This window comes from Myxocyprinus asiaticus, chromosome 37 (genome assembly GCF_019703515.2).
Source record: "Myxocyprinus asiaticus isolate MX2 ecotype Aquarium Trade chromosome 37, UBuf_Myxa_2, whole genome shotgun sequence".
In the NCBI taxonomy this organism is placed as follows: Eukaryota; Metazoa; Chordata; class Actinopteri; order Cypriniformes; family Catostomidae; genus Myxocyprinus; species Myxocyprinus asiaticus.
Window position 1 is genome coordinate 27,647,501 of NC_059380.1, and position 22,984 is coordinate 27,670,484.

The 22,984-nt window shown below is 38.2% G+C and overlaps 1 protein-coding gene across 2 annotated transcripts in view; it reads left to right on the forward strand.

The window, feature by feature from the left end:
* The first annotated feature begins 4,423 nt into the window (after positions 1 to 4,423).
* nuf2 (UF2 component of NDC80 kinetochore complex) overlaps positions 4,424 to 22,984 on the forward strand; it is a 63,592-nt gene continuing 45,031 nt past the window's right edge. For both annotated transcript variants that reach the window (XM_051675524.1, XM_051675525.1), the window contains exons 1-5: positions 4,424 to 4,728; positions 6,692 to 6,889; positions 7,510 to 7,622; positions 12,688 to 12,781; positions 14,360 to 14,393. In XM_051675524.1, the coding sequence (XP_051531484.1) occupies positions 4,630 to 4,728; positions 6,692 to 6,889; positions 7,510 to 7,622; positions 12,688 to 12,781; positions 14,360 to 14,393 (538 nt within the window). In that variant the 5' untranslated portion in view covers positions 4,424 to 4,629. The remainder of the gene's footprint in view (positions 4,729 to 6,691; positions 6,890 to 7,509; positions 7,623 to 12,687; positions 12,782 to 14,359; positions 14,394 to 22,984) is intronic.

A 22,984-nucleotide genomic window follows, 5' to 3' on the forward strand; every position in this document is an offset into this window, starting at 1 on the left:
CGTCTTTGTCTACTGATGAAGATATTAGGAGCTTTGTGGAACCATTAGATCTCCCTAAACTGACAACTGAGCAAATAAATTCTCTTGATTCTGAGATAACCTTGGAGGATCTTGATGATTTAATTAAGGCCTTGCCTACAGGTTTGAGTTTTTCAAATCTTATGCTACAGAACTGGCTCCACTTTTGTTAGAAATTTATACGGAATCATTAAAGAACGGAAAGCTTCCACCAACCATGATGCAAGCCCGGATCAGTCTGATTCTTAAAAAGGACAAAGATCCAAGCGAGTGTAAAAGTTACCGCCCAATTTCCCTGATCCATTTAGATGTAAAAATTTTGTCCAAAATTCTGGCTAATCGATTAAGTAAAGTTATGACATCACTTATACATATAGATCAGGTCAGGTTCTGATAATATTAGGCGTCTCATCAATATCATGTGGTCAGTAGCGCATTGTCAATCTCCGGTCGCTGCCATCTCACTTGACGCCGAAAAGGCGTTTGATATGGTAGAATGGGATTATCTTTTTAAGATTTTGGAAATGTATGGGTTCGGGAGTACATTTATTGGTTGGATTAAGTTACTTTATAGACAGACTGTAGCAGCGGTACAAACAAACGGGTTAATTTCAGATAATTTTACTCTGGATAGGGGCACCTGGCAGGGTTGCCCTCTTTCCCCATTATTGTTCTGTCTTGCCCTGGAACCATTAGCAGCCGCGATAAGAAAGGAGGATGATTTTCCAGGGGTGATTGCTGGAGGTGTGGTGCAGAAGCTTCTGCTTTACTCAGATTATATTTTATTATTCGTCTCCGACCCTGCTAGATCTATGCCTTGCCTCCACAGAATTATTAACTCCTTTTCCAAATTCTCAGGATACAAAGTCAATTGGTCTAAATCCAAAGCTTTGGTTTTGACAGCGTACTGTCCAGTAACAGCCATCCAGCTGGGTGCCTTCCAGTGGCCCAAACAGGCAATTAAGTATTTGGGAATTTTATTCCCAGCAAATTTGTCTGATTTAGACAGAGTTCATTTTGATCCCTTAACAAAAAGGTTTTCAGATGATGTGGAAAGGTGGGCTTCATTACACTTATCGATGATTGGGAAGGTTAATGTTATTAAAATTAATTGTATTCCAAAATTCAACTACCTGCTACAGTCTCTCCCTGTAGATGTCCCACTCCCTTATTTCAAGCAATTTGATAGCATAGCGAAGTCCTTCATTTGGAATGGTAAGTGTACCAGGTTAAATTTCAGTAAGTTACATAGTCCGATTGACAAAGGTGGGTTAGGCCTACCCAAGATTTTGTTTTTTTATTATGCATTCGGTCTTAGACATTTGGCTCATTGGTCACTTCCACCTGAGAGAGCCCCTCCCTGGTTTTGTATTGAAAAGGAATTTCTTGCCCCATCTCGCCACTGCAAAGCCTTTTGATTAAACTAACCGGAGAGGTTAAGTTGCACCCCGTTATTTTGCATTTGCACTCGATATGGACAAAAGTGTCCAGAGTGTTTAATTCTGATATTTATTTAAACGTAGCCTCGAGTCTATGGCTGAACCCTAAATTATGTATTAATAAGTCCCCTTTCTGTTGGTCAGATTGGATTGTGATGGGGGTTAATACACTTGGTGACCTATATGAGAGTGGAGTATTGAGATCTTTTGAAAATTTGATTCAACATTTTTGGAGTCCCAGATCTCAATTTTATAAGTATTTACAGCTGCGCCACCTGCTCTGCACTGTTTTTGGGAGTAGCATGCACCCCCCTAGAGCGGCAGATACACTGATGCCTCATGACCAGAGTATTACTCCCTGCTAATTCAGAGTCTGGGGCACGGAGCTTTAAATTCTCTCAAAAGATTATGAGAGGAAGATTTAAATTTGTTATTGGAGGAGAAAGTGTGGGCTAGGATTCTAAAAAACATCAAGTCTGCATCTAGAGATGCAAGGGTTCTCCTTATGCAATTTAAGATTTTACATAGATTTTATTGGACCCTCTCTAAATTGTATAGGCTTGGTCTTAAGGACACACCCATCTGCTGGCGATGCCATTCTGAAGATGGAGACACCACCCATGTTTTTTGGGGGTGTCGTAAGATCCAAGAATTTTGGCTGAAGGTGTAAAGTTTTGTGTGTGATATGTTGGGCACTCAGGTCTCGTTCTGCCCCAGACTCTGTACTCTGTATTTTGGGAGATGGGGAGGTCATGGATTTGGAGGATAAGTACATGAAGGACTGGGTTTTGACCAGTGTGATGATTGGTAGACAGGTTATTTTGAGGAGCTGGAAGTCAGTTGGAGCACCCTCGTTCCCGGAGTGGTGCGCGGAGATGGGGAGGGTGGCTGCCTTCGAGGAGGTGTTGAGCATAAGGATGGGAGTTAGGGATTCTTACAATAAGAAATGGGGCAATTACTTAGCATTTTTGAGGGAATCTCGAGGAGGGGCGATGGAGAGAGTAATTTAGAGTTTTTAGTTTTTTTTTTTTTATTATTATTATTATACATGATTATTGTATTTTATTTTATTTTTTGTTGTTTTAGTTTTTGTGTTTTTTTTTTTTAATTTTGTCTATATTCTATTGACCGCGGGGGTGTTCGTGGGGGGTCAGGGTGGGGTGGGAGTTTGGTAGGGGGAGGGGATATAGTGGGGGTTTAATGTTTAAAGATCCAATATATATATATATATATATATATATATATATATATATGTTGTTGTAATTTTTTGTTAATTTATGAATCAATAAAAATGTTAATAACAACAAAAAAAAAGTCTTAATATGTATCTGAATGCTTTTTTAAAACTGACAACTTGGCAAATAATAATAAAAAAAGACAATGATTCTGAAACTGTTTAAAAAAAAAGTCATATAAAGTCATAGTCAGTGGTTTGAGAAACGTGTATATACACATTACATTAAAGGGATAGTTCACCCAAAAATGAAAATTCTCTCATTATTTACTCACCCTCATGGCATCCCAGATGTGTATGACTTTCTGTCTTCTGCAGAATACAGTTATGATTTTAGAAGAACATTTCAGCTCTGTAGCTCCATACAATACAAGTGAATGGGTGCCAAAATTTTGACCCTCCAAAAAGCACATAAAGCATCATAAAAGTAATCCATAGGACTCCAGTGTTTTAATCCATATTTTCAGAAGTGATATGATAGGTGTGGGTGAGAAAAATATAAATATTTAAGTACTTTTCTTCTTCCTGCCCAGTAGGGGGCGATATGCATGAAGAATGTGAATCACCAAAACACAAGAAGAATGTGAATGTGATCTGTTTCTCACCCACACCTATCGTATCATTTGTGAAGATATTGATTTAACCACTGGAGTCTTATGGGTTACTTTTATGCTGACTTATATGGTTTTATGCAGCTTCAAAATGCAAGTACCCATTCACTTGCATTGGATGGAACAAAATTCTTCTAAAAATCTTCATTTGTGTTCAGAAGATGAAAGAAAGTCATACACATCTGGGATAACACGGGGGTGAGTAAATGATGACAGAATTTTCATTTTGGGGTGAACTATCCCTTTAAGGCCGTAAAGGTCATTGATAAGAGGCAGTGTGATTCATGTGACAGCCCAACCTTAAGGTACTGAAATGAACCATTGTCACATTTGCACCTTCAAAACTAAATCTAAAATCCTTGTTTAGCTGCTTCAAATGCCTTTTTATTTTATTTTATTTTTTTATTATTATTATTTTGTCTTCAATGTGTGCAGATGTAATGCTGGCATTGTGTCTTTTTACACCAGCACCTTTTGTTAAACTATCGGTTTTTATAACATAATATATAGGGCAGGTTGTCAAAAAAAACAAACAAACAAAAAAAAAAGAGGTCAATGTTTGTGACTTCTGTGAACTGTTTATTTTTAAATTGACTTTCAAAAATAAGTCTTCCCTGAGAAATGACATCTAGCCCCGGTCTTCCTTATTCACAATGTAGAATCCATATGACATTCTTGGGTTTATTTTAATTTTTTAAATTAAATAAAAAAAAAAAAATACATTTTTTTTTATAATTTGGCTTCATGTGCTAGTTAGTGGATATTAAAGCAGTGATGTAGCGAATCCTGACTCGGTAGACTTTGGCCCAAATGTGCGGTAAAATCGCGTCTAGTCAACTTTCACATCTGCCGCTGCAGTTGCCTTTTCGATTCAAACACCCTCCCCCACCATATTCACCGTATAACTCTAGTGAATAAGACATTATGTGCCTTTATGTAAACACTAACAGCCCTTCATAACGTGGATGCCAAGGTAACACTACGCAAAATACCCAGATAACGACGCGACAAATTCGAACGCTACCGTTATAATCAACTGTCGCGAGCGCGTCCACCGCGAGTTTGCTAATGACGTCACAGCTTCGTTCGGTAGCGTTCTGGTTGCGTCGCTCGCGTTCAGTGTAGACGTGGGGTATAAAGATTCCTCCTACATTCGCTGGCGAGGGAGGACGTTAATTTCCTGGCTCAAGTCTTTCGATAGATTTGGACCACCTCCTCTCTTTGTCGTCACATCACACCGCTACAAAAGCTACATGGAGAAATTGGACGCGGTCGAAACCGGCCAGCAAAGCGGATCGGAAAGCGTCGTGTCATCAGTAGATGCGAAATGAAGACCTTAAACGCGCTTATACGGTCGGCGAGCTGCGTGTGTTCCCGGCAAGTCCAGCACGTCGCGGCGCCGAGGCGATGCGGACTGTGCAGTAAGGTACTTGGCGTGTTTACATCCCTACATCAGCATCATGTGATGTTTGCTCAAGCCATGGATCCCTTTTAGAACAATTTCAAATATGTGCATTTTACATTTAAGTTTCAACACAGAGAAATGTCAGTAAGACTAATTATTCATTTCGTTCCTTGACTGTAGTGTTTACCAAGTGTTCTTTCACAAAGGGAATCCTGCTTAATAATGATTCTTCATAGGCTATGTGCTGACACTAATTGCCATTTTTTTTCTTTTTTTCTGTTGTTTATTTAAATGGATGCAGTACACCATTACATACTTTACACCTTCTAGTTGGTGCAGCATCATTGCTGGCACTATTACTGAAAATGAATGGTGTTTATAGAGGCTGCGTTGGTGTTCATTGCTGTAATGTCCAGATATACAGTATTCTCTTGGATATAGTACACAGTACATCAGTGTACAACTGTAGTCTTATTGATCCATGCTCATGGCATCTGGATGGATGGATCCATTATTATTAGATTATTAGATGCTGACACAGTCTGCAGTGTTTTTGATTCTGAAAGGAATCTGTATCTTGACATTTTCAAATGTAGTCAATTACATTCTATTTTAAGAGGGAAATCAAATTTTGCTCTTGACAGTGGTTAGATGATGCCATTATAATGTAACAACAAGGTTAGGGCACTCCTTGTTTTTTTGCAGTAGCAATATTTGTTTGTTTAATCAGTACATGTATCAAGCACAGTGTTTGTGTTTTCTGATAGTTGCCCATACAATTAATGCACATACAGTGAAACTGAACCTCTTCCCTATACAGTACATACTGAAGATTCAATATTCTTTAGAAAAAAACTGTCAAACACATACTGAACCCATTTAGTTTTATTAATTAACATCAGGTAGTTGATATGGTCTCTCTTTTCAGAGAGCTTTATATCATAAGTGAGATCTGGAGTGGAACGGTTGACATCAATGGCTTTTTTGCAGAGAAAAAACATGAAGTCCCTAAGGGGGAAGTGCAGCTGTTTTATTTGAGCAGATTGTCCGAACCAGCTGTAATCCTCAAGTGTATGAGCACAGAAAGCATGTTACGAAAATGCTAACAAAACAAGGGACAAATGTCCAGTGAGGGTCAGGTCTTACGCAGCATCATCGCTTTTCTTGCGTAATCGAGTACAGTGTAAGAATCATACATCTAATCCTTTTTGGGACAGAACTTGGATTAAGGTTTTTCATTGTGCATTACTATTTAATATAACAAAATAATGTGCAAATAATTTGATCTTTATTCTATATCTTTATTTCATGTCACCAAAACATTTAACATTAATTCTTTCAAAACATTTCTCAATTTGACATTATTTTTTATTAACTTTCAATTGTAAAAGATTTAGTCCTCAGCATCCTAAGTGTAACTTTATGAGTGAATCTCACAAAACCTGTCAAGAACACCATGTCCCACCCCAAAATCAACAGAAATAAGAGATTATAATTTTGCGTCATGTCATTATTTTCATGGCAACTAGGCACATTTTCCATGCTAATTCTACTATAAATGCAATATTTATAAATGCAAATGTTTTTTAATTCTTGTTACTTAAATGTAAAACAACAATAATATACAGTATTATTGTAATTGTAAATTATTTATACATCATGGTTGTATTTGTTGTATGCTGATTTAAATAATAATAATAATAACAAATTTTTTTACAAAAGAAAACAATTGTATTAGAGTAATTTTGTTATTGTAAAAACCTAATGAGAAATGAGAATCACCATTGAGAATAATAGGAATTACAAAAAACTCAAAAGTAAATGTCTGGACGCATTACATTAATATATATATATATATATATATATATATATATATATATATATATATATATATATATATATATATATATATATATATATAATAAAAAACATAATGAAAAATGTACATTTTTAAACTGTTCTGTATTCTCTTCAACACTTCCAGCCAAGCTTCGGGTTGTTGTTTGATATTGATGGGGTTTTAGTCCGGGGGAAAACCCCCATCCCAGCAGCAACGAGAGCTTTCCAGAAGCTGGTGGACTCAAAAGGGCAGTTTGTGGTTCCGGTTGTCTTTGTCACAAATGCTGGCAACTGCTTGCGGCAGAAGAAGGCAGATCAGCTGTCTCACATACTGGGTGTTCCTGTGAGTTTCGTCCTCTCATATTCTTGATGAAAAATACAACCATTTAGGCTGCTTGACACACAAATCGGAGCTTTTGAAATGTATTTTACCCACAGTTCTGTATTCCTCAATGCCTTTCAGTGCTGTATGACAGTGTTTGTTGAACCATCACTGCCTTTATGTACCATCCGTCTTTTTGTTATTTAAATGTGAAGTGTGCCATTTCTGCACCACTAGCGTCACCAAAAAGAATTGCAAAAATAATGATTGTTAACAAACAGGTTTCCCAAACTCTCAACCAGTTTTCCATTGATTGATCAAACTGAAAATCCCACCCAAACTCATGCCACTGGTTGAGTTAATGTTGCTATGTCAGGATGCTCAAACAAAAAATGTTTTGATAGCGCTACAGAGCAACAGTATTTACACTTTTCTGGGGAATCCACCTACAAATGGCCTACAATGTTCTCTCTGCAATTAATCTGGGATTTTGTTTACTTTTGAAATTTGGAATTATGATAATATTGGATAAAACAGTCTGCCAAATGGCTAAATGTACTAGAGAAAGTGTTTTAACACTTATGTTTTACATCCTTATACCATAAAATTTGTATGTATGCATCTGTTTGTTTCCTTCATAGATATCTCCAGACCAAGTCATGATGTCTCACAGCCCTTTGAGAATGTTCAAGAAATACCATGACAAGTGTGTGCTGGTTTCTGGACAGGGTCCTGTGCTTGATATTGCCAAAAAGTATCCTTCCACCAATTACTGCATTTTCTTCCTCCAGTTATCATAATTTCATTTTTATAATAGAGCAGTTAGTTCCTGTTCTCTAATCTGATTGGACAAGCAGTGTTCCAACTTTCCAAGAGTGCTGATATTTAGCAAAACAGCACTGAAGTTATTCACTGTTTGTATCACTCCATCCACCGTTTGTATCATTGTATCCTTGTTCGAGCAATATTGCTTAATTGAAATACAGACAGTTTTGGGTAGTAACGGATTATCTATAATCTGAATTTGCGGAATCAGATTACAAAAATCGTGTGGTGAGTTATGCGTGGATGCCACGGAGAATAGCGCGAAGCCTCCACACGCGCTATTTCTCCGTGGTAACATGCTCAACAAGAGATGTGATAAAATGCATGGATTGAAGGTCTCAGACGCTGAGGCAACTGAGATTCATCCTCTGCCACCCAGATTGAGGCGAGTCATTACGCCACCATGAGGATTTAAAGCGCATGCCAAATAAAAAATGAAAAAATAACATGAAACATTCAATAATTTCACATTTTTGTTCACAATGTCACAGAATTAACACTTTAAACATCTCAGAATCACAATCTGTCATCAAATACAGTAGGATACTTTTTTTTTTTTGTCATTTCGCTTTAAAAATATTACTACACATTTCATTTTAACTTAAGTACCCTTTAATACTCATCCAAAAATAAATTTTAGGAGCACATAAAAGGAGAGGTTTTAACGAACAGGCTATCTTTTCAACACAATGGCAGTTGACCGTACCTCACTTTAAAGCTTAAAAAAAAGAACAAAAGGAACATGTGAACACACAAACCACTTCGAAGGAGCTTCTCTCATTTCAGGTTGTTTCTCACAAAAAATAAATGATCGTGTGCCTTCAGACGACTTGAAATTAGACGCACAAGTCACATGGACTACTTTTATGACATCTTTTGGGTCCTCTAAGCTTCAAATTGAGCCTCTATCCACTGCCATTGCATTGAAAGGGTGGGCTGTGATATTCATTAAAAATAACTCCTTTTCTGTCCCCACATAAGAAAAGAAAGTCATACAGGTTTGAAACATCGTGAGGGTGAGTAAAATATGACAGTTTTTATTTTTCGTGTTAATAGTCCCTTCTGGAACACAGGATGTCTTTGAATGATTCTTGACTCATATCTTTGCAATAGCGCATTGCAGGAAGTGAGCATATTTTTCATATAGGGCGAAAAAAGTCATGTTAAAAAAGAAAGTATGCACTGAAGGCTGCAATTACCCCCTCTTTGATTCTTATTCCCCTGCATGCCATCCATTTGATCAGGACTTGAACCATCCTGGTGAAAGCCATTTTCATATGGTGTATCAGCATCACACTGTAAGAGGAAACAATGTTAAAACAGTATTAAAACCATGCAACATCTGCAAAAACAACTTTCCAAGCTTTACTTAATTTGCTATGACAAAACTTATAGTATTACAGCATTCTGACAAAACAAAAACATTTGTTTGACAATATTTATTACTCACATAATCCGCAGTAATGCCACAGTAAATACCTGGAAGATCTTCTGCAAGCATCTTCTCTCTTGCTTCAATGTAAATTTTGGCCAAAAGGATTTTTCTTGGTGCAAGCTCATGCACCATACTAGTGAAGCCCTCCTTGAAGCACTGGACAGTTGATGAATGGATTCTGTCAATTTCATCACATAACTGAAAAAAATAAATAAATAAAATGATAGTAATGGAAAGTTAATCATTCACATTAACTTGATATTAACCAGTCTCCAGTCTTATAGAAATAGTTCACCCAAAAATGAAAATTATGTCCCAACCCTTACGTCGCTCCAAACCCGTATATCTTTTTATTCTGTGGAACACAAAACGTGAATGTTTGAAATCTTCATAGTGTTTATTGGCCATAATGTAAGTGGATGGTGACTTAAAAAAAGCTCAAAAAGAGGGAAAAATACCATAAAACCACAGTAAAAGTAATCAATGCTACTTAAACTATATTCCAAGTTTGTTCACAGGATGCAATGCAAACCTTTAATTTGATAGTAAATAACAACTTACATTTTGCAACCACTCAAAGATACTCTGTTACTCTTCAGTTATGAAGAGTATTAATGCTATCAATGATTAGAAGCTAAATATATTGTTAAAATCACTATACAAATAAAAATGAAGACTTAAAATATATGTCCTGTAAAACATTATTGTGCACTTGGCTAGCTAATGTGTTATACTACAGCAATCCACTCACCCCTGACACAGACCTGTGACAAGCTCTTTGCAGTTTTTTCAGACTGTATGACTGTGCCCAAATTTCTCCTTACTCCTCTCCTCCTCAAGAATCAGAGGTACATGCTCCAAAAGATTGGTGCCAAGTATGCTAACAAAAACAGAGAATCATATATAAGCATGATCAAGGATTACAGGCAATAAATGTCATAATACTTGGATTTATTGTGACAATACTGTGGCTGGGGAAGCAAAAGTGTAATAAATCAACAATGTTTTTTAATACTTTGGGCATTCAGAATTAATGCTGGCATCTTTCCAACTGTAATCGCGCATATTAAAAATATTATTGCTTGTAGATGGAAAACAATCATTGCCGATACACACTTGCTGTACACAGGCACAAAGCTCCAGCTTTCTGGCGTGGTGAGCGCCGTTGAGCGGATTTCTTCCTGCCAGTGGACACGTACCGTTACATTCTAAATATGTGGTGCAAGAAAGCAGTTAGACAGACTAACGTGTTTAAATGAAGAAAACATGACAAAAAAAAAACATCAGGTGAAGTAGCTTTGGTATAAGTGGAATGATTGTCTTGAATGTCGAATTATTGAAAATGAATGCAAACCTGAGGCATAACGGCTGCAACCTGATTACCAATATGGGTGTTCAGTAACTGTCAATAATTCGACAGTCCCTCATCAATTATTCCATACTAAACTTAAGTAGGAAAACAATATATTGGCTTTCTCAAGTCTGTATAGTTAAATCAGTATTTTGGCGGGAGAGCAAGTATGGTTAGCACGTGAACATGTCAACGGCCATCAACGAAAATTACTACCTACAAACACAACAATTGGACAAATACACAAAATACCAATTATAACAACACTTAAATTTAAACATACCTCTGAATTTATGTGATTCTTCAGTGTCTTCCAGGTTCTTTTAACTTGAGGAGAAGATACTCCGTCGACAGTCAGAGAACCATCATCATGTTGCAAGTGTCAGTCCATGCACATCACAAACTTCCCGCGCACAGCACGCGCGGTGAGTCAATCCCATTGAACGAATTTGAATAAAGTCCGACACTGTGAAATTACCTGTTGCACTTGCAGCTCTTCAGTTTTTCTTGTTTAAAAAAGTTTGTATTTATTGTGCATAAGAGTTTGTGCTCTTCCTTTGAATAAATTAAACGTCCAAACGATCCAAAGTTTAATGATTTTATTTAAAGAAACAGCTCGTTTATTTTTTACAGGATAAAATTGCATTGTTTCTAAACCTGTTTGTAATTTAATTTAATGAATTGATTTTATATGTAAAAAATATAATAATAATAAAAAAATAATAATCATCATCATCTTGACGCTCTAAATATAAACACTAAAATCCAGAGGTCAGATATGGATTTTTATTTTTTTCACCTGTTGTATGTGACCAGAGAACATGAACTATTTTACTGTATAACATTTTATTTTTATCATTTATTATTTAAGTTTATGTTGGTGTTGGGTGATTTTCAATTGCGTGTTTATTGAATTGTTGATCAACTATGGGACAATAAAGTGAATTTCATGCACTTGAAGGGTTTGGCTTTGGTAGCCTTGAACCACCACATCCTCCACCAGGCAAATCATTTGATCACAGTATTTTGTACCTCTTTTGGGGAAATGGTACATACATGGACCCTATGATGGACAGAAATGTATTTGTACCTTATCTATCACTAAAGGGTACATATTAGTTACTTTGACCCAGTGAGGGTACAATCACATTAGCTGTACCCTATGCGATTACAAATGGACCCCGACCGTACCCTTTTTTCTGACATTTATCATGACCTTTTAAGTACCTTTGTTTTTACTCAGCTTCGACAAATAGCAAGTTGCTGTTTGATTTCATGTTTTAACAAAGCCACATGGTACAGCGTGGCAAGACATCAGTTACTGGCTAGTTGTGTAACAGTACTCAGATTAACAAAATGCTTTTGTCATTCATTCAGGGAGAATCACTGCTCTTAATTAAAAAGTTGTGAGGTTGACAAGTATAACAACTAAAACTGTGATACTTTGTATAGAAAGCCAACACACGACAATATCAAAGATTTAAACTCGGATTTAAATAATTTTTCAGAGGAATTGATTATGTAATTCCTAAAACCGAATGTGTTTGCTCTTTGATGCCTCTTGATGTCATTTAGATGTGATAGTATAATGTCATAGTATTTAGAAGTTTACGACGAGGAACAGGATTATTATAATCCCTCAAATCACTTGTTTTTTTTTCTGTATCCAAATTGACTAACCATTGACCCCGTTTACACCTGGTATTAAGGTACGTTTCTGGTGATCCAATCATTTGTGATCTGTGTTAAATACAGGTCTAAACGGGGTCTAAAACGTTTTGGAATCTGAACGTCCCATCGGATAATTTGAAAAAGCGGATCTATACAGAAGCACGAAAAGAAGCATGAAAACTTCACAGATATTGTCTGGTAGCAACATGCAGAGACACAAATAAAAAAAATGGAGCCAGTTTTATTCGCGTTTTCTTTGTCTTTTATGATTTTTTTGCAGTTTATTATCATACATCAATTAATACTTTTGCATATGTCGTCATGAAACAGAGACCCTCCCTTTGAAATCCAAACGCAAGCGGTCACAGGAGATGCATTTAAGCGACCAGGTGTAAACAGCGATGTGTCTCGCCTGACCACATGTGATGGGATCACCCGAGACGCATCTTAATACCAGGTGTAAATGGGGTCAGTAAAACAATGGTAATGAGCTTTGGACTAACCCATGAGATATATTATTTCTTAACACTGTATCAGTGTGGGCTTCACAAATGTGGTCAGTGTTGACATGCTGCGAGAGTCTTTCCCCCTGCTGGACATGGTGGATCACAACAGACGGCCCAAACTACCGGTGAGTGTCCAGACTGATCACTGCACTTTCACCTTGATGTTTGCATTGTTTAAAATGCCCCCTGCATAAACATATCTGATTTAAAAAAATGTTTTTAGGTGCATACATTTTTGATTGATATTTATTCTCTTTATTAAAAGTTTTTTTTGGTACAATTCATAATGATTAAATTTTTTTTGCTAGAGACACAAATGTAAATGGAGTGACAATTAACCCCATAGTGGAATATTGACCAAAACCTTTAACTTTTTTGAGTAATTTTTTTAAAACTGTTTATATGTGTAATACATTTGAGTATTTTCATTGTCAAATCGATGCATTTATACACCTCTAATGGGTGTTCTCAGTATAATTTGCCATGTACTGAATTAATGCTTTATATTTTTTATATACTCTTTATACAAATTCTTTTGCTGTTAACACTTTTGTTATTTTTAATTTGACATTGATCAAATTAGTAAATCTGCTGATTGTCCTTAAAGGAATATTCCAGTTTCAATACAAGTTAAGCGCAATTGACAACATTTACGGCATAACATTGATTACCACAATTTATTTTGACTCATCCCTCCTTTTCTTAAAAAAAAAAGCAAAAATCGAGGTTACAGTGAGGCACTTACAATGGAAGTGAATGGGGGGTCAATTTTTAAATGTTAAAATACTTCTAAATTATAGCCACAAGACATAAACAATACACATGTTAACATGATTTTAGTGTGATAAAATCCCTTACTAACCTTTACTGTGTAAAGTTATAGCCAATTTTACAGCTTTTTTGCCATGACAACGTAGTGTCAACAAAGCCTACAACCATATAATGACTGTAAAAATGACAATTTGAACAACTTTACAACTCTAAAAAATACACTAGTTTTAACAGAAGACTTAATGTAAGTGCTTTTATAAAAATGATAAGCTTCAAATTTCTGCCTTTAAACCCTCCAAAAATTGGCCACATTCACTTACATTGCAAGTGCCTCATTGTAACCTTTATTTTTGTTTTGTTTTTTACAGAAAAGGAGGGACGAGTCAAAATTAATTTTTGTGGCAATCAATATCATTCCACAAATGTTGTCGATTAAACTTAACTTGTATTGAACCCGGAACATTCCTTTAAGCTACTAGCTAAAATACACTTGCCAGAGAGAGATATCTATTGTGTAGTATGTGTACTTCATAATTAATGATGGAAACAATAGGAACTGCACTTTAAAGAGAGTGCATTTGACCCTCGTTAGGTTAGATTAGAACAGGTGAAACAAATGTTATCTGAAGAGAACAGCCATCGGCAATGACAAGAACTTTGCACATAAACACGTCTTTTTTTTTTTTAGAAATAAAACACAAAGCCTTGCTCTTTCTAACTAGAGAGAAGACAAATGTCCTTACCTGTAGCTGGAATGTGTAAATACATATGTGAAAATTTGTCACATACCTGTATATTGCTCTAAATCCTGAAATTGGTTGTGTTGTGAATGAATCAGTTGCTATATGGCTTACATGCTCAGTTAGATGAAATATAAGTAAATAATGGCATACTGTATATGAAAGAAACCAGATCATTCCCTGTTGTTTCAGTCTTCCCCTGTGGTGAACCTCCCCAGAGTTGAAGGTAAGATGTTTCTGCAAATATCTGGACAGTTGTGGGATTCGTTGCATGACCGCAATATTTTACAACCTTTATCCACATGTAACTCTTCAACAAAATAACATTTTGTTGAAATTGCATATTATTTTCTTTCTTACTATAAAACGCACAAGTAGTATTTTACTATGTCCTCATTTCCATATAACGAAAGTGGATGGTAATCTGCAGTTCTCAGTTCTCTTAAGCACATACAAATATTCAGAATGGTTCTCGCGTGCCAGACTGCAAATGAGATTTGATAGCTATAACAGATGATTTAAATTTTAGTCTGTTACTCACAAAAAGCTGTAATTTGGCTTCAGAAGACTTGGAATATTACACATTGGCAGTCATTTGGACTACTTTTATGGTGCTTTTTGTCAGTAAAAATAACCATCCACTTCCGCTGTAACATTTTGCCTCTGATCTCCTATTGTGAAAAAAAAAAAAAGCAATAATGGTTTGGAATGTCATGAGGTAAATGAACTATTTCTTTTTTTGTAATTAATATTTTTTATTGATTCCTACATAACATATATACAAGAGCAAAACAAAACAAAAACATATATACACTACCGGTCAAAAGATTTGAAACACTTGACTGAAATGTTTCTCATGATCTTAAAAATCTTTTGATCTGAAGCGTATGCTTAAATGTTTTAAATTAGTTTTGTAGACAAAAATATAATTGTGCCACCATATTAATTTATTTCATTATTAAACTAAAATTTAATTAAAAAATATATTTTTTTAAAATTGATGATTTGGACCAAATAATAAAGAAAAGCAGCCAATAAGTGCGAAACATAGATGGGAACTCCTTCAATACTGTTTTAAAAGCATCCCAGGGTGATACCTCAAGAAGTTGTTTGAGAACATTTCAAGAGTACATGTCTGCAAATTCTAGGCGAAGATGCTAAAATATAGCACAGTTTTGATTTATTTTGGATTTTGTTATGTCACAACATAATTCCCATAGTTCCATTTATGTTATTTCATAGTTTTGATGACTTTATTATTATTCTAAAATGTAAAAAAAAATAAAAAAATAAAAAATAAAAAAATTTAATTAAGTGTTTCAGTGTATAGTGTATATATATTTGGAATCATTCAAACATTTAAACCCCACAACCACCCGTCCCAATCCCCAACCCCACCCTGACCCCCAACAAACATCCCTGTGGTCACATAAAAGTATATACACATGATTATAGACACACAAAAAATAAAAGATATATAATAATTACACGTCAAGTAATGTCAGGTATCCGCCCCATTTCTCTAAACAAATACAATTTTCCTAGCCTTCTAAACGACCCTTCTTCAAAGACCACCACCCTCCCCATCTCTGAGCACCACCCATAAGCTCGAGGCATCATTTAAATAAATGTCCGAATTAAACACTCTGGACACATTTGTCCATACTGAGTGTAAATGCGAGATAACGGGGTGTAACTTAACTTCTCTGATTAGTTTGATAGAAAGGCTTTGCAATGGCGAAATAAGGGCAAGAACTTCCTGTTCAATACAAAACCAGGGAGGGGCTCTCTCAGGTGGAAGCGACCAATGAGCCAGATGTCTGAGACCGAACGCATCATCATAAAACAAAATCTTGGGTAGGCCTATCCCACCTTTATCAATTGGCCTATGCAGCTTTTTGCAGTTTCCCATTCCAAATGAAGGACTTTGCTATGCTATCAAATTGCTTGAAATAAGAGAGGGGGACATCTATAGGGAGTGACTGTAGCAGGTAGTTGCATTTTGGAATGCAATTCATTTTAATAACATTAACCTTCCCAATCATTGATAAATGTAATGAGGCCCACCTGTCCACAATGCTCGAAAAACTTTTTATTAAGGGGTCAAAATTAACTCTAACTAAATCACACAAATTTGCTGGAAATAAAATACCCAAATATTTAATGCCCTGTTTGGGCCACTGGAAGTTGCCTGGCTGAAAAGCCGTTACTGGGCAGTACACTGTCAGAGCCAAAGCTTTGGATTTAGACCAATTAACTCTGTATCCTGAGAACTTAGAAAAGGAATTAATAATTCTGTGGAGGCAAGGCATAGATATAGTAGGGTCTAGTAGAGTCATTTCCCACCCCTGGAAAATCATCCTCCTTTCTTATTGTGGCCACTAATGGTTCCAGGGCAAGACAGAACAATAATGGGGAAAGAGGTCCAGAGTAAAATAAGCTGAAATTAATCCATTTGTTTGTACAACCGCTACCAGGTGTCTATAAAGTAACTTAATACATCCAATAAACGTACTCCCAAACCCGTACATTTCCAAAATCTTAAAAAGATAATCCCATTCTACCATATCAAACGCTTTTTTGGCATCAAGTGAGATGGCCACGACTGGAGTCTGATCATTCACCACTGACCACATGATATTGATGAAATGCTTAATGTTATCAGAAGAGCTGCGGCCCTGAATAAACCCCACCTGATCTGTATGTATAAGAGATGTCATAACTTGATCGGTTAGCCAGAATTTTTGACAATATTTTTATGTCTAGCTGGATCAGGGAAATTGGACGGAAACTCTTACACTCGCTTGGATCTTTGTTCTTTTTAAGAATCAGACTAATCCAGGCTTGTGTTATGGTTGGCGGAAGTTTTCCATTCTTTAATGATTTCTATAAACTTCTAACATAAGTGGGGCCAGTTCTGTAGCATAAGATATAAAAAATTCAGCGGCAAAGCCATCTGGCCCCGGAGCCTTGCCTGTAGGCAAGGAAATTAACTATTTCTTTAATTATTCATTTTATAATTTATTACAATTATATTACATTTTTACTAAGTGATTACCTTATTAACATTTGTAAAGAATGTTTTCATATCACTGTAGTTTTTCTTGCCCCTGTAAATTTGTAGAAGATAAGGGAACCTTAATAATTTTCAATAGAAGCCACCTAATTTGTGCATACTGTATCTGCACAGCTGCTTTCTCTAATATCCAAAATTGTTCAAATTCAACTCACTCATGTGTAAAATAAGCCCCTCCCCCACACAAATACAGACACATTGACTAGAGTGTTTTTGTTTTTAAGACTTTGACAGATAATGGCTCACATTTTCCTGGCTTCTCTTGTCATTCTAGCTGTGGTTCTGTTTGGGGAGCCCATTCGATGGGAAACAAACTTACAACTGATCATTGATATCCTTTTGACCAATGGGAATCTGAGCAATGCGTATGAGAGCGCTCACTCCTCTCATCTGCCACTCTTAGCATGTAACATGGATCTGATGTGGATGGCAGAGGCACATTCACCAAGGTGATAAATTCAGTTCTGTTCAAAGTTTAGGATGCAGATTTATTACGCCTTTAGTAATGTGACAGAACAGAACACAAAGTTTGCAATAAACAAAAGATGGTATGACACATTGAAATAACTACACATATGTAGGGTTGAGTTCACTAAACAGTTGTCACTTTTGTGCACAGTAATTCAGCACATAAATCTGTGTCTAATTCACTAATCAATTTAACCAGTGACTAAATGAGCTGAAATAGTGCTGCGCTGTATTTAAATCAGTGACTGTCATTCTTTTGAGTGCAAACATGCCTCCTTTCTGTATAAATTAGGCTTAGTCAAAAAACATTTTCTATTGATCATGGCAGCAGTAATTAATCAAATGATGGAGAAGAGTGTTATAACCAGGCATATCTCTAGTAGTAAAGCCGATTTTCAGCATTTTTAAAAAGCAGATTCAGGTGTCTGGATCACAGTAGTGAAAAGATGCTGTAAAGTCCCAGTAAAGCATGCCAGGTTATGGTAGTCTGCTGCATCCTCCACAATTTTGCACTAGGAATCATAAGATGCGGAATTGCGCTGTGCAAATTGTGTTCGGCACTAAATTTCTGGCCTTTTTGCATGTAACCTTATTTGCACAGTTCTTTTAGGGAATCAGGCGCTAAAGCAACAAAAATGCAATGATTAATTCTTAGTGAATTCATCAGTGAATGTAATGTGTTGCGTAAAACCACATCAAAGGATTTGAAACCAGCTAATTAATCCGTGTATAATGACACTTCAAACTTAATTGATGTAAATTTTTCTCGGTTTGAGGGATCTGACCTTTTTCCAAACTCAACAGATTCGGTCACGGCACATTCATGGTGTGTTTGGAGAGCATTTATAAGAAGATCACTGGCAAAGATCTCAAGTATGAGGCCCTGATGGGGAAACCCAGTGAACTGACATACCATTTTGCTGAGTACCTCATTAGAGAGCAAGCAGAAGAGAGAGGCTGGAGTGTGCCAATCAGATCTCTTTATGCTGTCGGGTGAGACACTTTCACAGTTTAATAGGTTCTCGCTGCCAGCATTTTTCCCTGTGTGTATGTAAGTGGATTTCAAATCTGACAGAGAGCAGTTGAGTTTGTCTGTTCATATACTGTAGCAGTGCTTTCTTAGTGTTTACAAAAGTGTTGCCTTACATTTCTCTATATTCTCTCCCAGTTTTTCCCTATCTGTCACTCACTCGACGTTGTGTCGATGTAGTGACACTAGGGGTCACCCTTGGGAGCCCCAAACACCTCTGATTTTGAAAAAGGGCCAATGGGAATTGGCGAGCAGAATTTGCATGTCACTCCCCCGGACATACGGGTATAAAAGGAGCTGGCTCGCAACCACTCATTCAGATTTTCTCTGGAGTCGAGCGGTTGTGTTCAGCGAGCTGAATTACTCTGCCGATTCATTCACCTTGAAAAGCTGTTGGATTTACAGCGCATTACAGCGGCTTCTCCCCCTCTTGCACTGGTGAAGTGCAGAGAACGCCCTAAAAGAGTATATTCTTCCTACTGAAAGTGTATATTTTCCCTTCTAAAAGAGTGGCATTAACGGAGAGCGTCTTTCTAAAGATGCCTCTCCGTTTGTGTGTATTTCCTGGTTGCGGTCGTTATCTCGCCGCTTCCGATGGCCACGATCGCGGTCTTATGTGCTTGGATGCTGTCCACACGGAGACAGCGTTCGTGGACTGGGTCATGTTCTCACTGCGAGAGCGTGACCATGGCAACGTTGCGGTCGTGGTTTTCCTTCGTTAGAGGGAAAGACCACCCCAGCGGCTCCCCGCCTCGGTCCTTCTACCTACGGGTTTGAGGCTGCGTCGGTTAGCACTGGGGGCGATTTGGGGACCCCAGTGGGAGCCACTCTGCCGGGTAACTCCCCACGGACCTCCCATTCCCCAGTACGCTCATTTGCCCTGCTGGGATGAGACCGCTGGCTCATCTCAGGGCGAGTTCGTGATCTCGTTTTCCTTTGTCTTTTCTTTGACTCGCTGCATTCCCGAAAAGGAGCGGGTTCCTCATTTCCTGGGTCACATATCCGGTGCTCACGGCCATCGTTATCACGACCACCGGCCACCATTCCGCCCCAGGGGCGGCCCCCCCGCCCCTGCGCACCCAGCTGTGGCACAAACACGCCCATGCCAGGCTGGTCCTGACGGACTGCGGGGACGACTTTCCTCCTCCCCCCTCCCTGACCGGCCCTATGGTGGGTATCCGGAGACAGGTAAGTACTTCGATGTTCCCAGACTCAGCACGGCCACGAAGTCGGGGCTCCAGCCCCTTCGGCGTGGCGCCTCAGGCTCCATCCCGTCGCGAGGCCCCAACCGCCGGTATGTCCGACGCGATTGTCCCCTTGGTCCCCCTCACTCGGAGCTTGGGGCCGTGGTTCGCGCTCCCCAACCCGTCGCAGTGGTTGATCAGGACCGTCCGACTCGGCTACATGATTCAGTTCACCAGGCGCCCACACAGGTTCAACGGCGTCCGCTTTACTTCAGTGAAGGGCGAGAATGCCGCTACCCTGCTTGCGGAGATCGCTACCCTTCTGTGGAAGGGTGCGATAGAGCCTGTCCCTCTGGCCGAGATGAAGAAAGGGTTTTACAGCCCCTATTTCATCGTATCGAAGAAAGGCGGTGGGTTGCGGTCAATCTTGGACCTGCGAGTACTGAACCAGGCTTTGCACAGACTCCCATTCAAGATGCTGATGCAAAAACGCATTCTAGCGAGCGTCGGCATCAAGATTGGATCGTGGCGGTAGACCTGAAGGACGCATACTTCCACGTCTTGGTTTTACCTCGGCACAGACCCTTCCTGCGGTTTGCTTTCAAGGGCCAGGCGTACCAGTACAAGGTCCTCCCCTTCGGCCTGTCCTTGTCCCCTCGCGTCTTCACGAAGGTCACAGAGGCAGCCCTTGCCCCGCTAAGGGAAGTGGGCGTCCGCATCCTCAACTGTCTCGACAACTGGCTAAACCTAGCTCACTCTCGGGATGTGTTGTGTGCGCACAAGAACCTGGTGCTCACACACCTCAGCCGGCTGGGGCTTCGGGTCAGCTGGGAAAAGAGCAAGCTCTCCCTGGTTCAGAGCATCTCTTTTCTCGGTTTGGAGTTGGACTCAGTCTCGATGACGGCACGCCTCACGAACGAGCGTGCACAGTCGGTGCTGAACTCCCTCTATGAGGCACCTGTATGGCTTGAAGTGGCGTCTGTTCGACGTTTGTTCCCAAAGGACCGTTCGACGCTCATAAGAGCATTGGGGGAGGTTACGTGACGACCTGGTGTGCTGGCTATGAGGCACACAGCGGTCTGCCCGTCTCGCACTGCCAGTCCAGGTAACACAGTTCAGCTTATTGTGGCGTTTCGTATAGGGACCCCTAGTGTCACTACATCGACACAACGTCGAGTAAGTGACAAATAGGGAATGTCCTGGTTACTTTTGTAACTTCCGTTCCCTGATGGAGGGAATGAGACATTGTGTCTCTCTTGCCACAATACTGAACTACCAGCTGAAATGGCCGGGACCTTGTCTCGGCTCCTCAGCACAAAACCTGAATGAGTGGTTGCAAGCTAGCTCCTTTTATACCCGTATGTCTGGAGGAGTGGCATGCAAATTCCACTCGCCAATTCCCATTGGCCTTTTTTCAAAATCAGAGGTGTTTGGGGCTCCCAAGAGTGACCCCTAGTGTCACTACATGGACACAACGTCTCATTCTCTCCATCAGGGAACGGAGGTTACAAAAGTAACCAGGACGTTTTTAGATCTAAGATCTTATTCCACCCCATGTACCTCATCCATTTTTGGAGTTATGCCCCCACTTCTTTAGTATTCCTCAACCTTTCTCTTATGAATTGTCTAACAATAAAAAAAAATTAAAAATTAAAAAATTGCAACAAAAAAATAAATAAATAAATAAATAAATAATAATAAAAAGCTATGCAATAGTGTCACAATATAAAGTTTCACTTATATAAACCATATTTTTATGATTAAAGTTTACAATAACAGAATATCTATTTCTTTGTTTATTAATAGACAAAAGAGCACCATATTCATATGAATTACTACTATATAATGTAGATTTTCTGCGTAATGGTGGAGAATTAACAGTATCCCAAATGCGTATACACATACTGTATATACAGTATTATACGTGTTACTTGTTACTCAAGGTGGTGGTGTTGTTTCAGTGATTGACTTTAGATTTACATTTGATATTGAAGAAGCAACATGGAAGTAAACTATAGTAAGTACACCACATGAACATTTGGGTGTACTGCTGAACTTCTGTAAATTGTATATCTGTTTAGATTTAAGAAGTGCCTGAGAAAATGCATATGTGTAAGTGAAGTTTAATATGTGTTTGACAGACAGCTGAGTCTCATTCAATTTCAGCGTGGAAGTAATGAATCCCGTTCTCTCATTTGTTGCATCATCTCTTTGATGTAAAAAAATAAAACACCAAAATATATCAGAATATGTTCTATTCTATTATTTTCTGATTATCTAAAAAAATGCTTTGACATTTTTTTACACTATCTGGGCATTTTGTAGATCCATTTGTGCTAGATACAGTATAAGTGCAGGGTCACTAAAGACCCGGGGTAATGTTTGGAAAAAACTATTTAGGGGTTAAACCTACATTTAATTAAATCACCACTGGAGGTGCTATGACCATACAAATCTACACAAGCTTGGGCCCATAATTGCTGCTTTCATCTATACAGTGCATCCGGAAAGTATTCATAGCACTTCACTTTTTCCACATTTTGTTATGTTACAGCCTTATTCCAAAATGGATTAAATTCATTATTTTCCTCAAAATTCTACAAACAATACCCCATAATGACAACGTGAAAGAAGTTTGTTTGAAATCTTTGCAAATTTATTAAAAATAAAAAACGAAAAAAATCACATGTACATAAGTATTCACAGCCTTTTGCATCCTGTTTCCACTGATCATCCTTGAGATGTTTCTACAACTTGATTTGAGTCCACCTGTGGTAAATTCAGTTGATTGGACATGATTTGGAAAGGCACACACCTGTCTATATAAGGTCCCACAGTTAACAGTGCATGTCAGAGCACAAACCAAGCCATGAAGTCCAAGGAATTGTCTGTAGACCTCAGAGACAGGATTGTATCGAGGCACAGATCTGGGGAAGGGTACAGAAAAATTTCTGCAGCATTGAAGGTCCCAATGAGCACAGTGGCCTCCATCATCCGTAAATGGAAGAAGTTTGGAACCACCAGGACTCTTCCTAGAGCTGGCCGCCTGGCTAAACTGA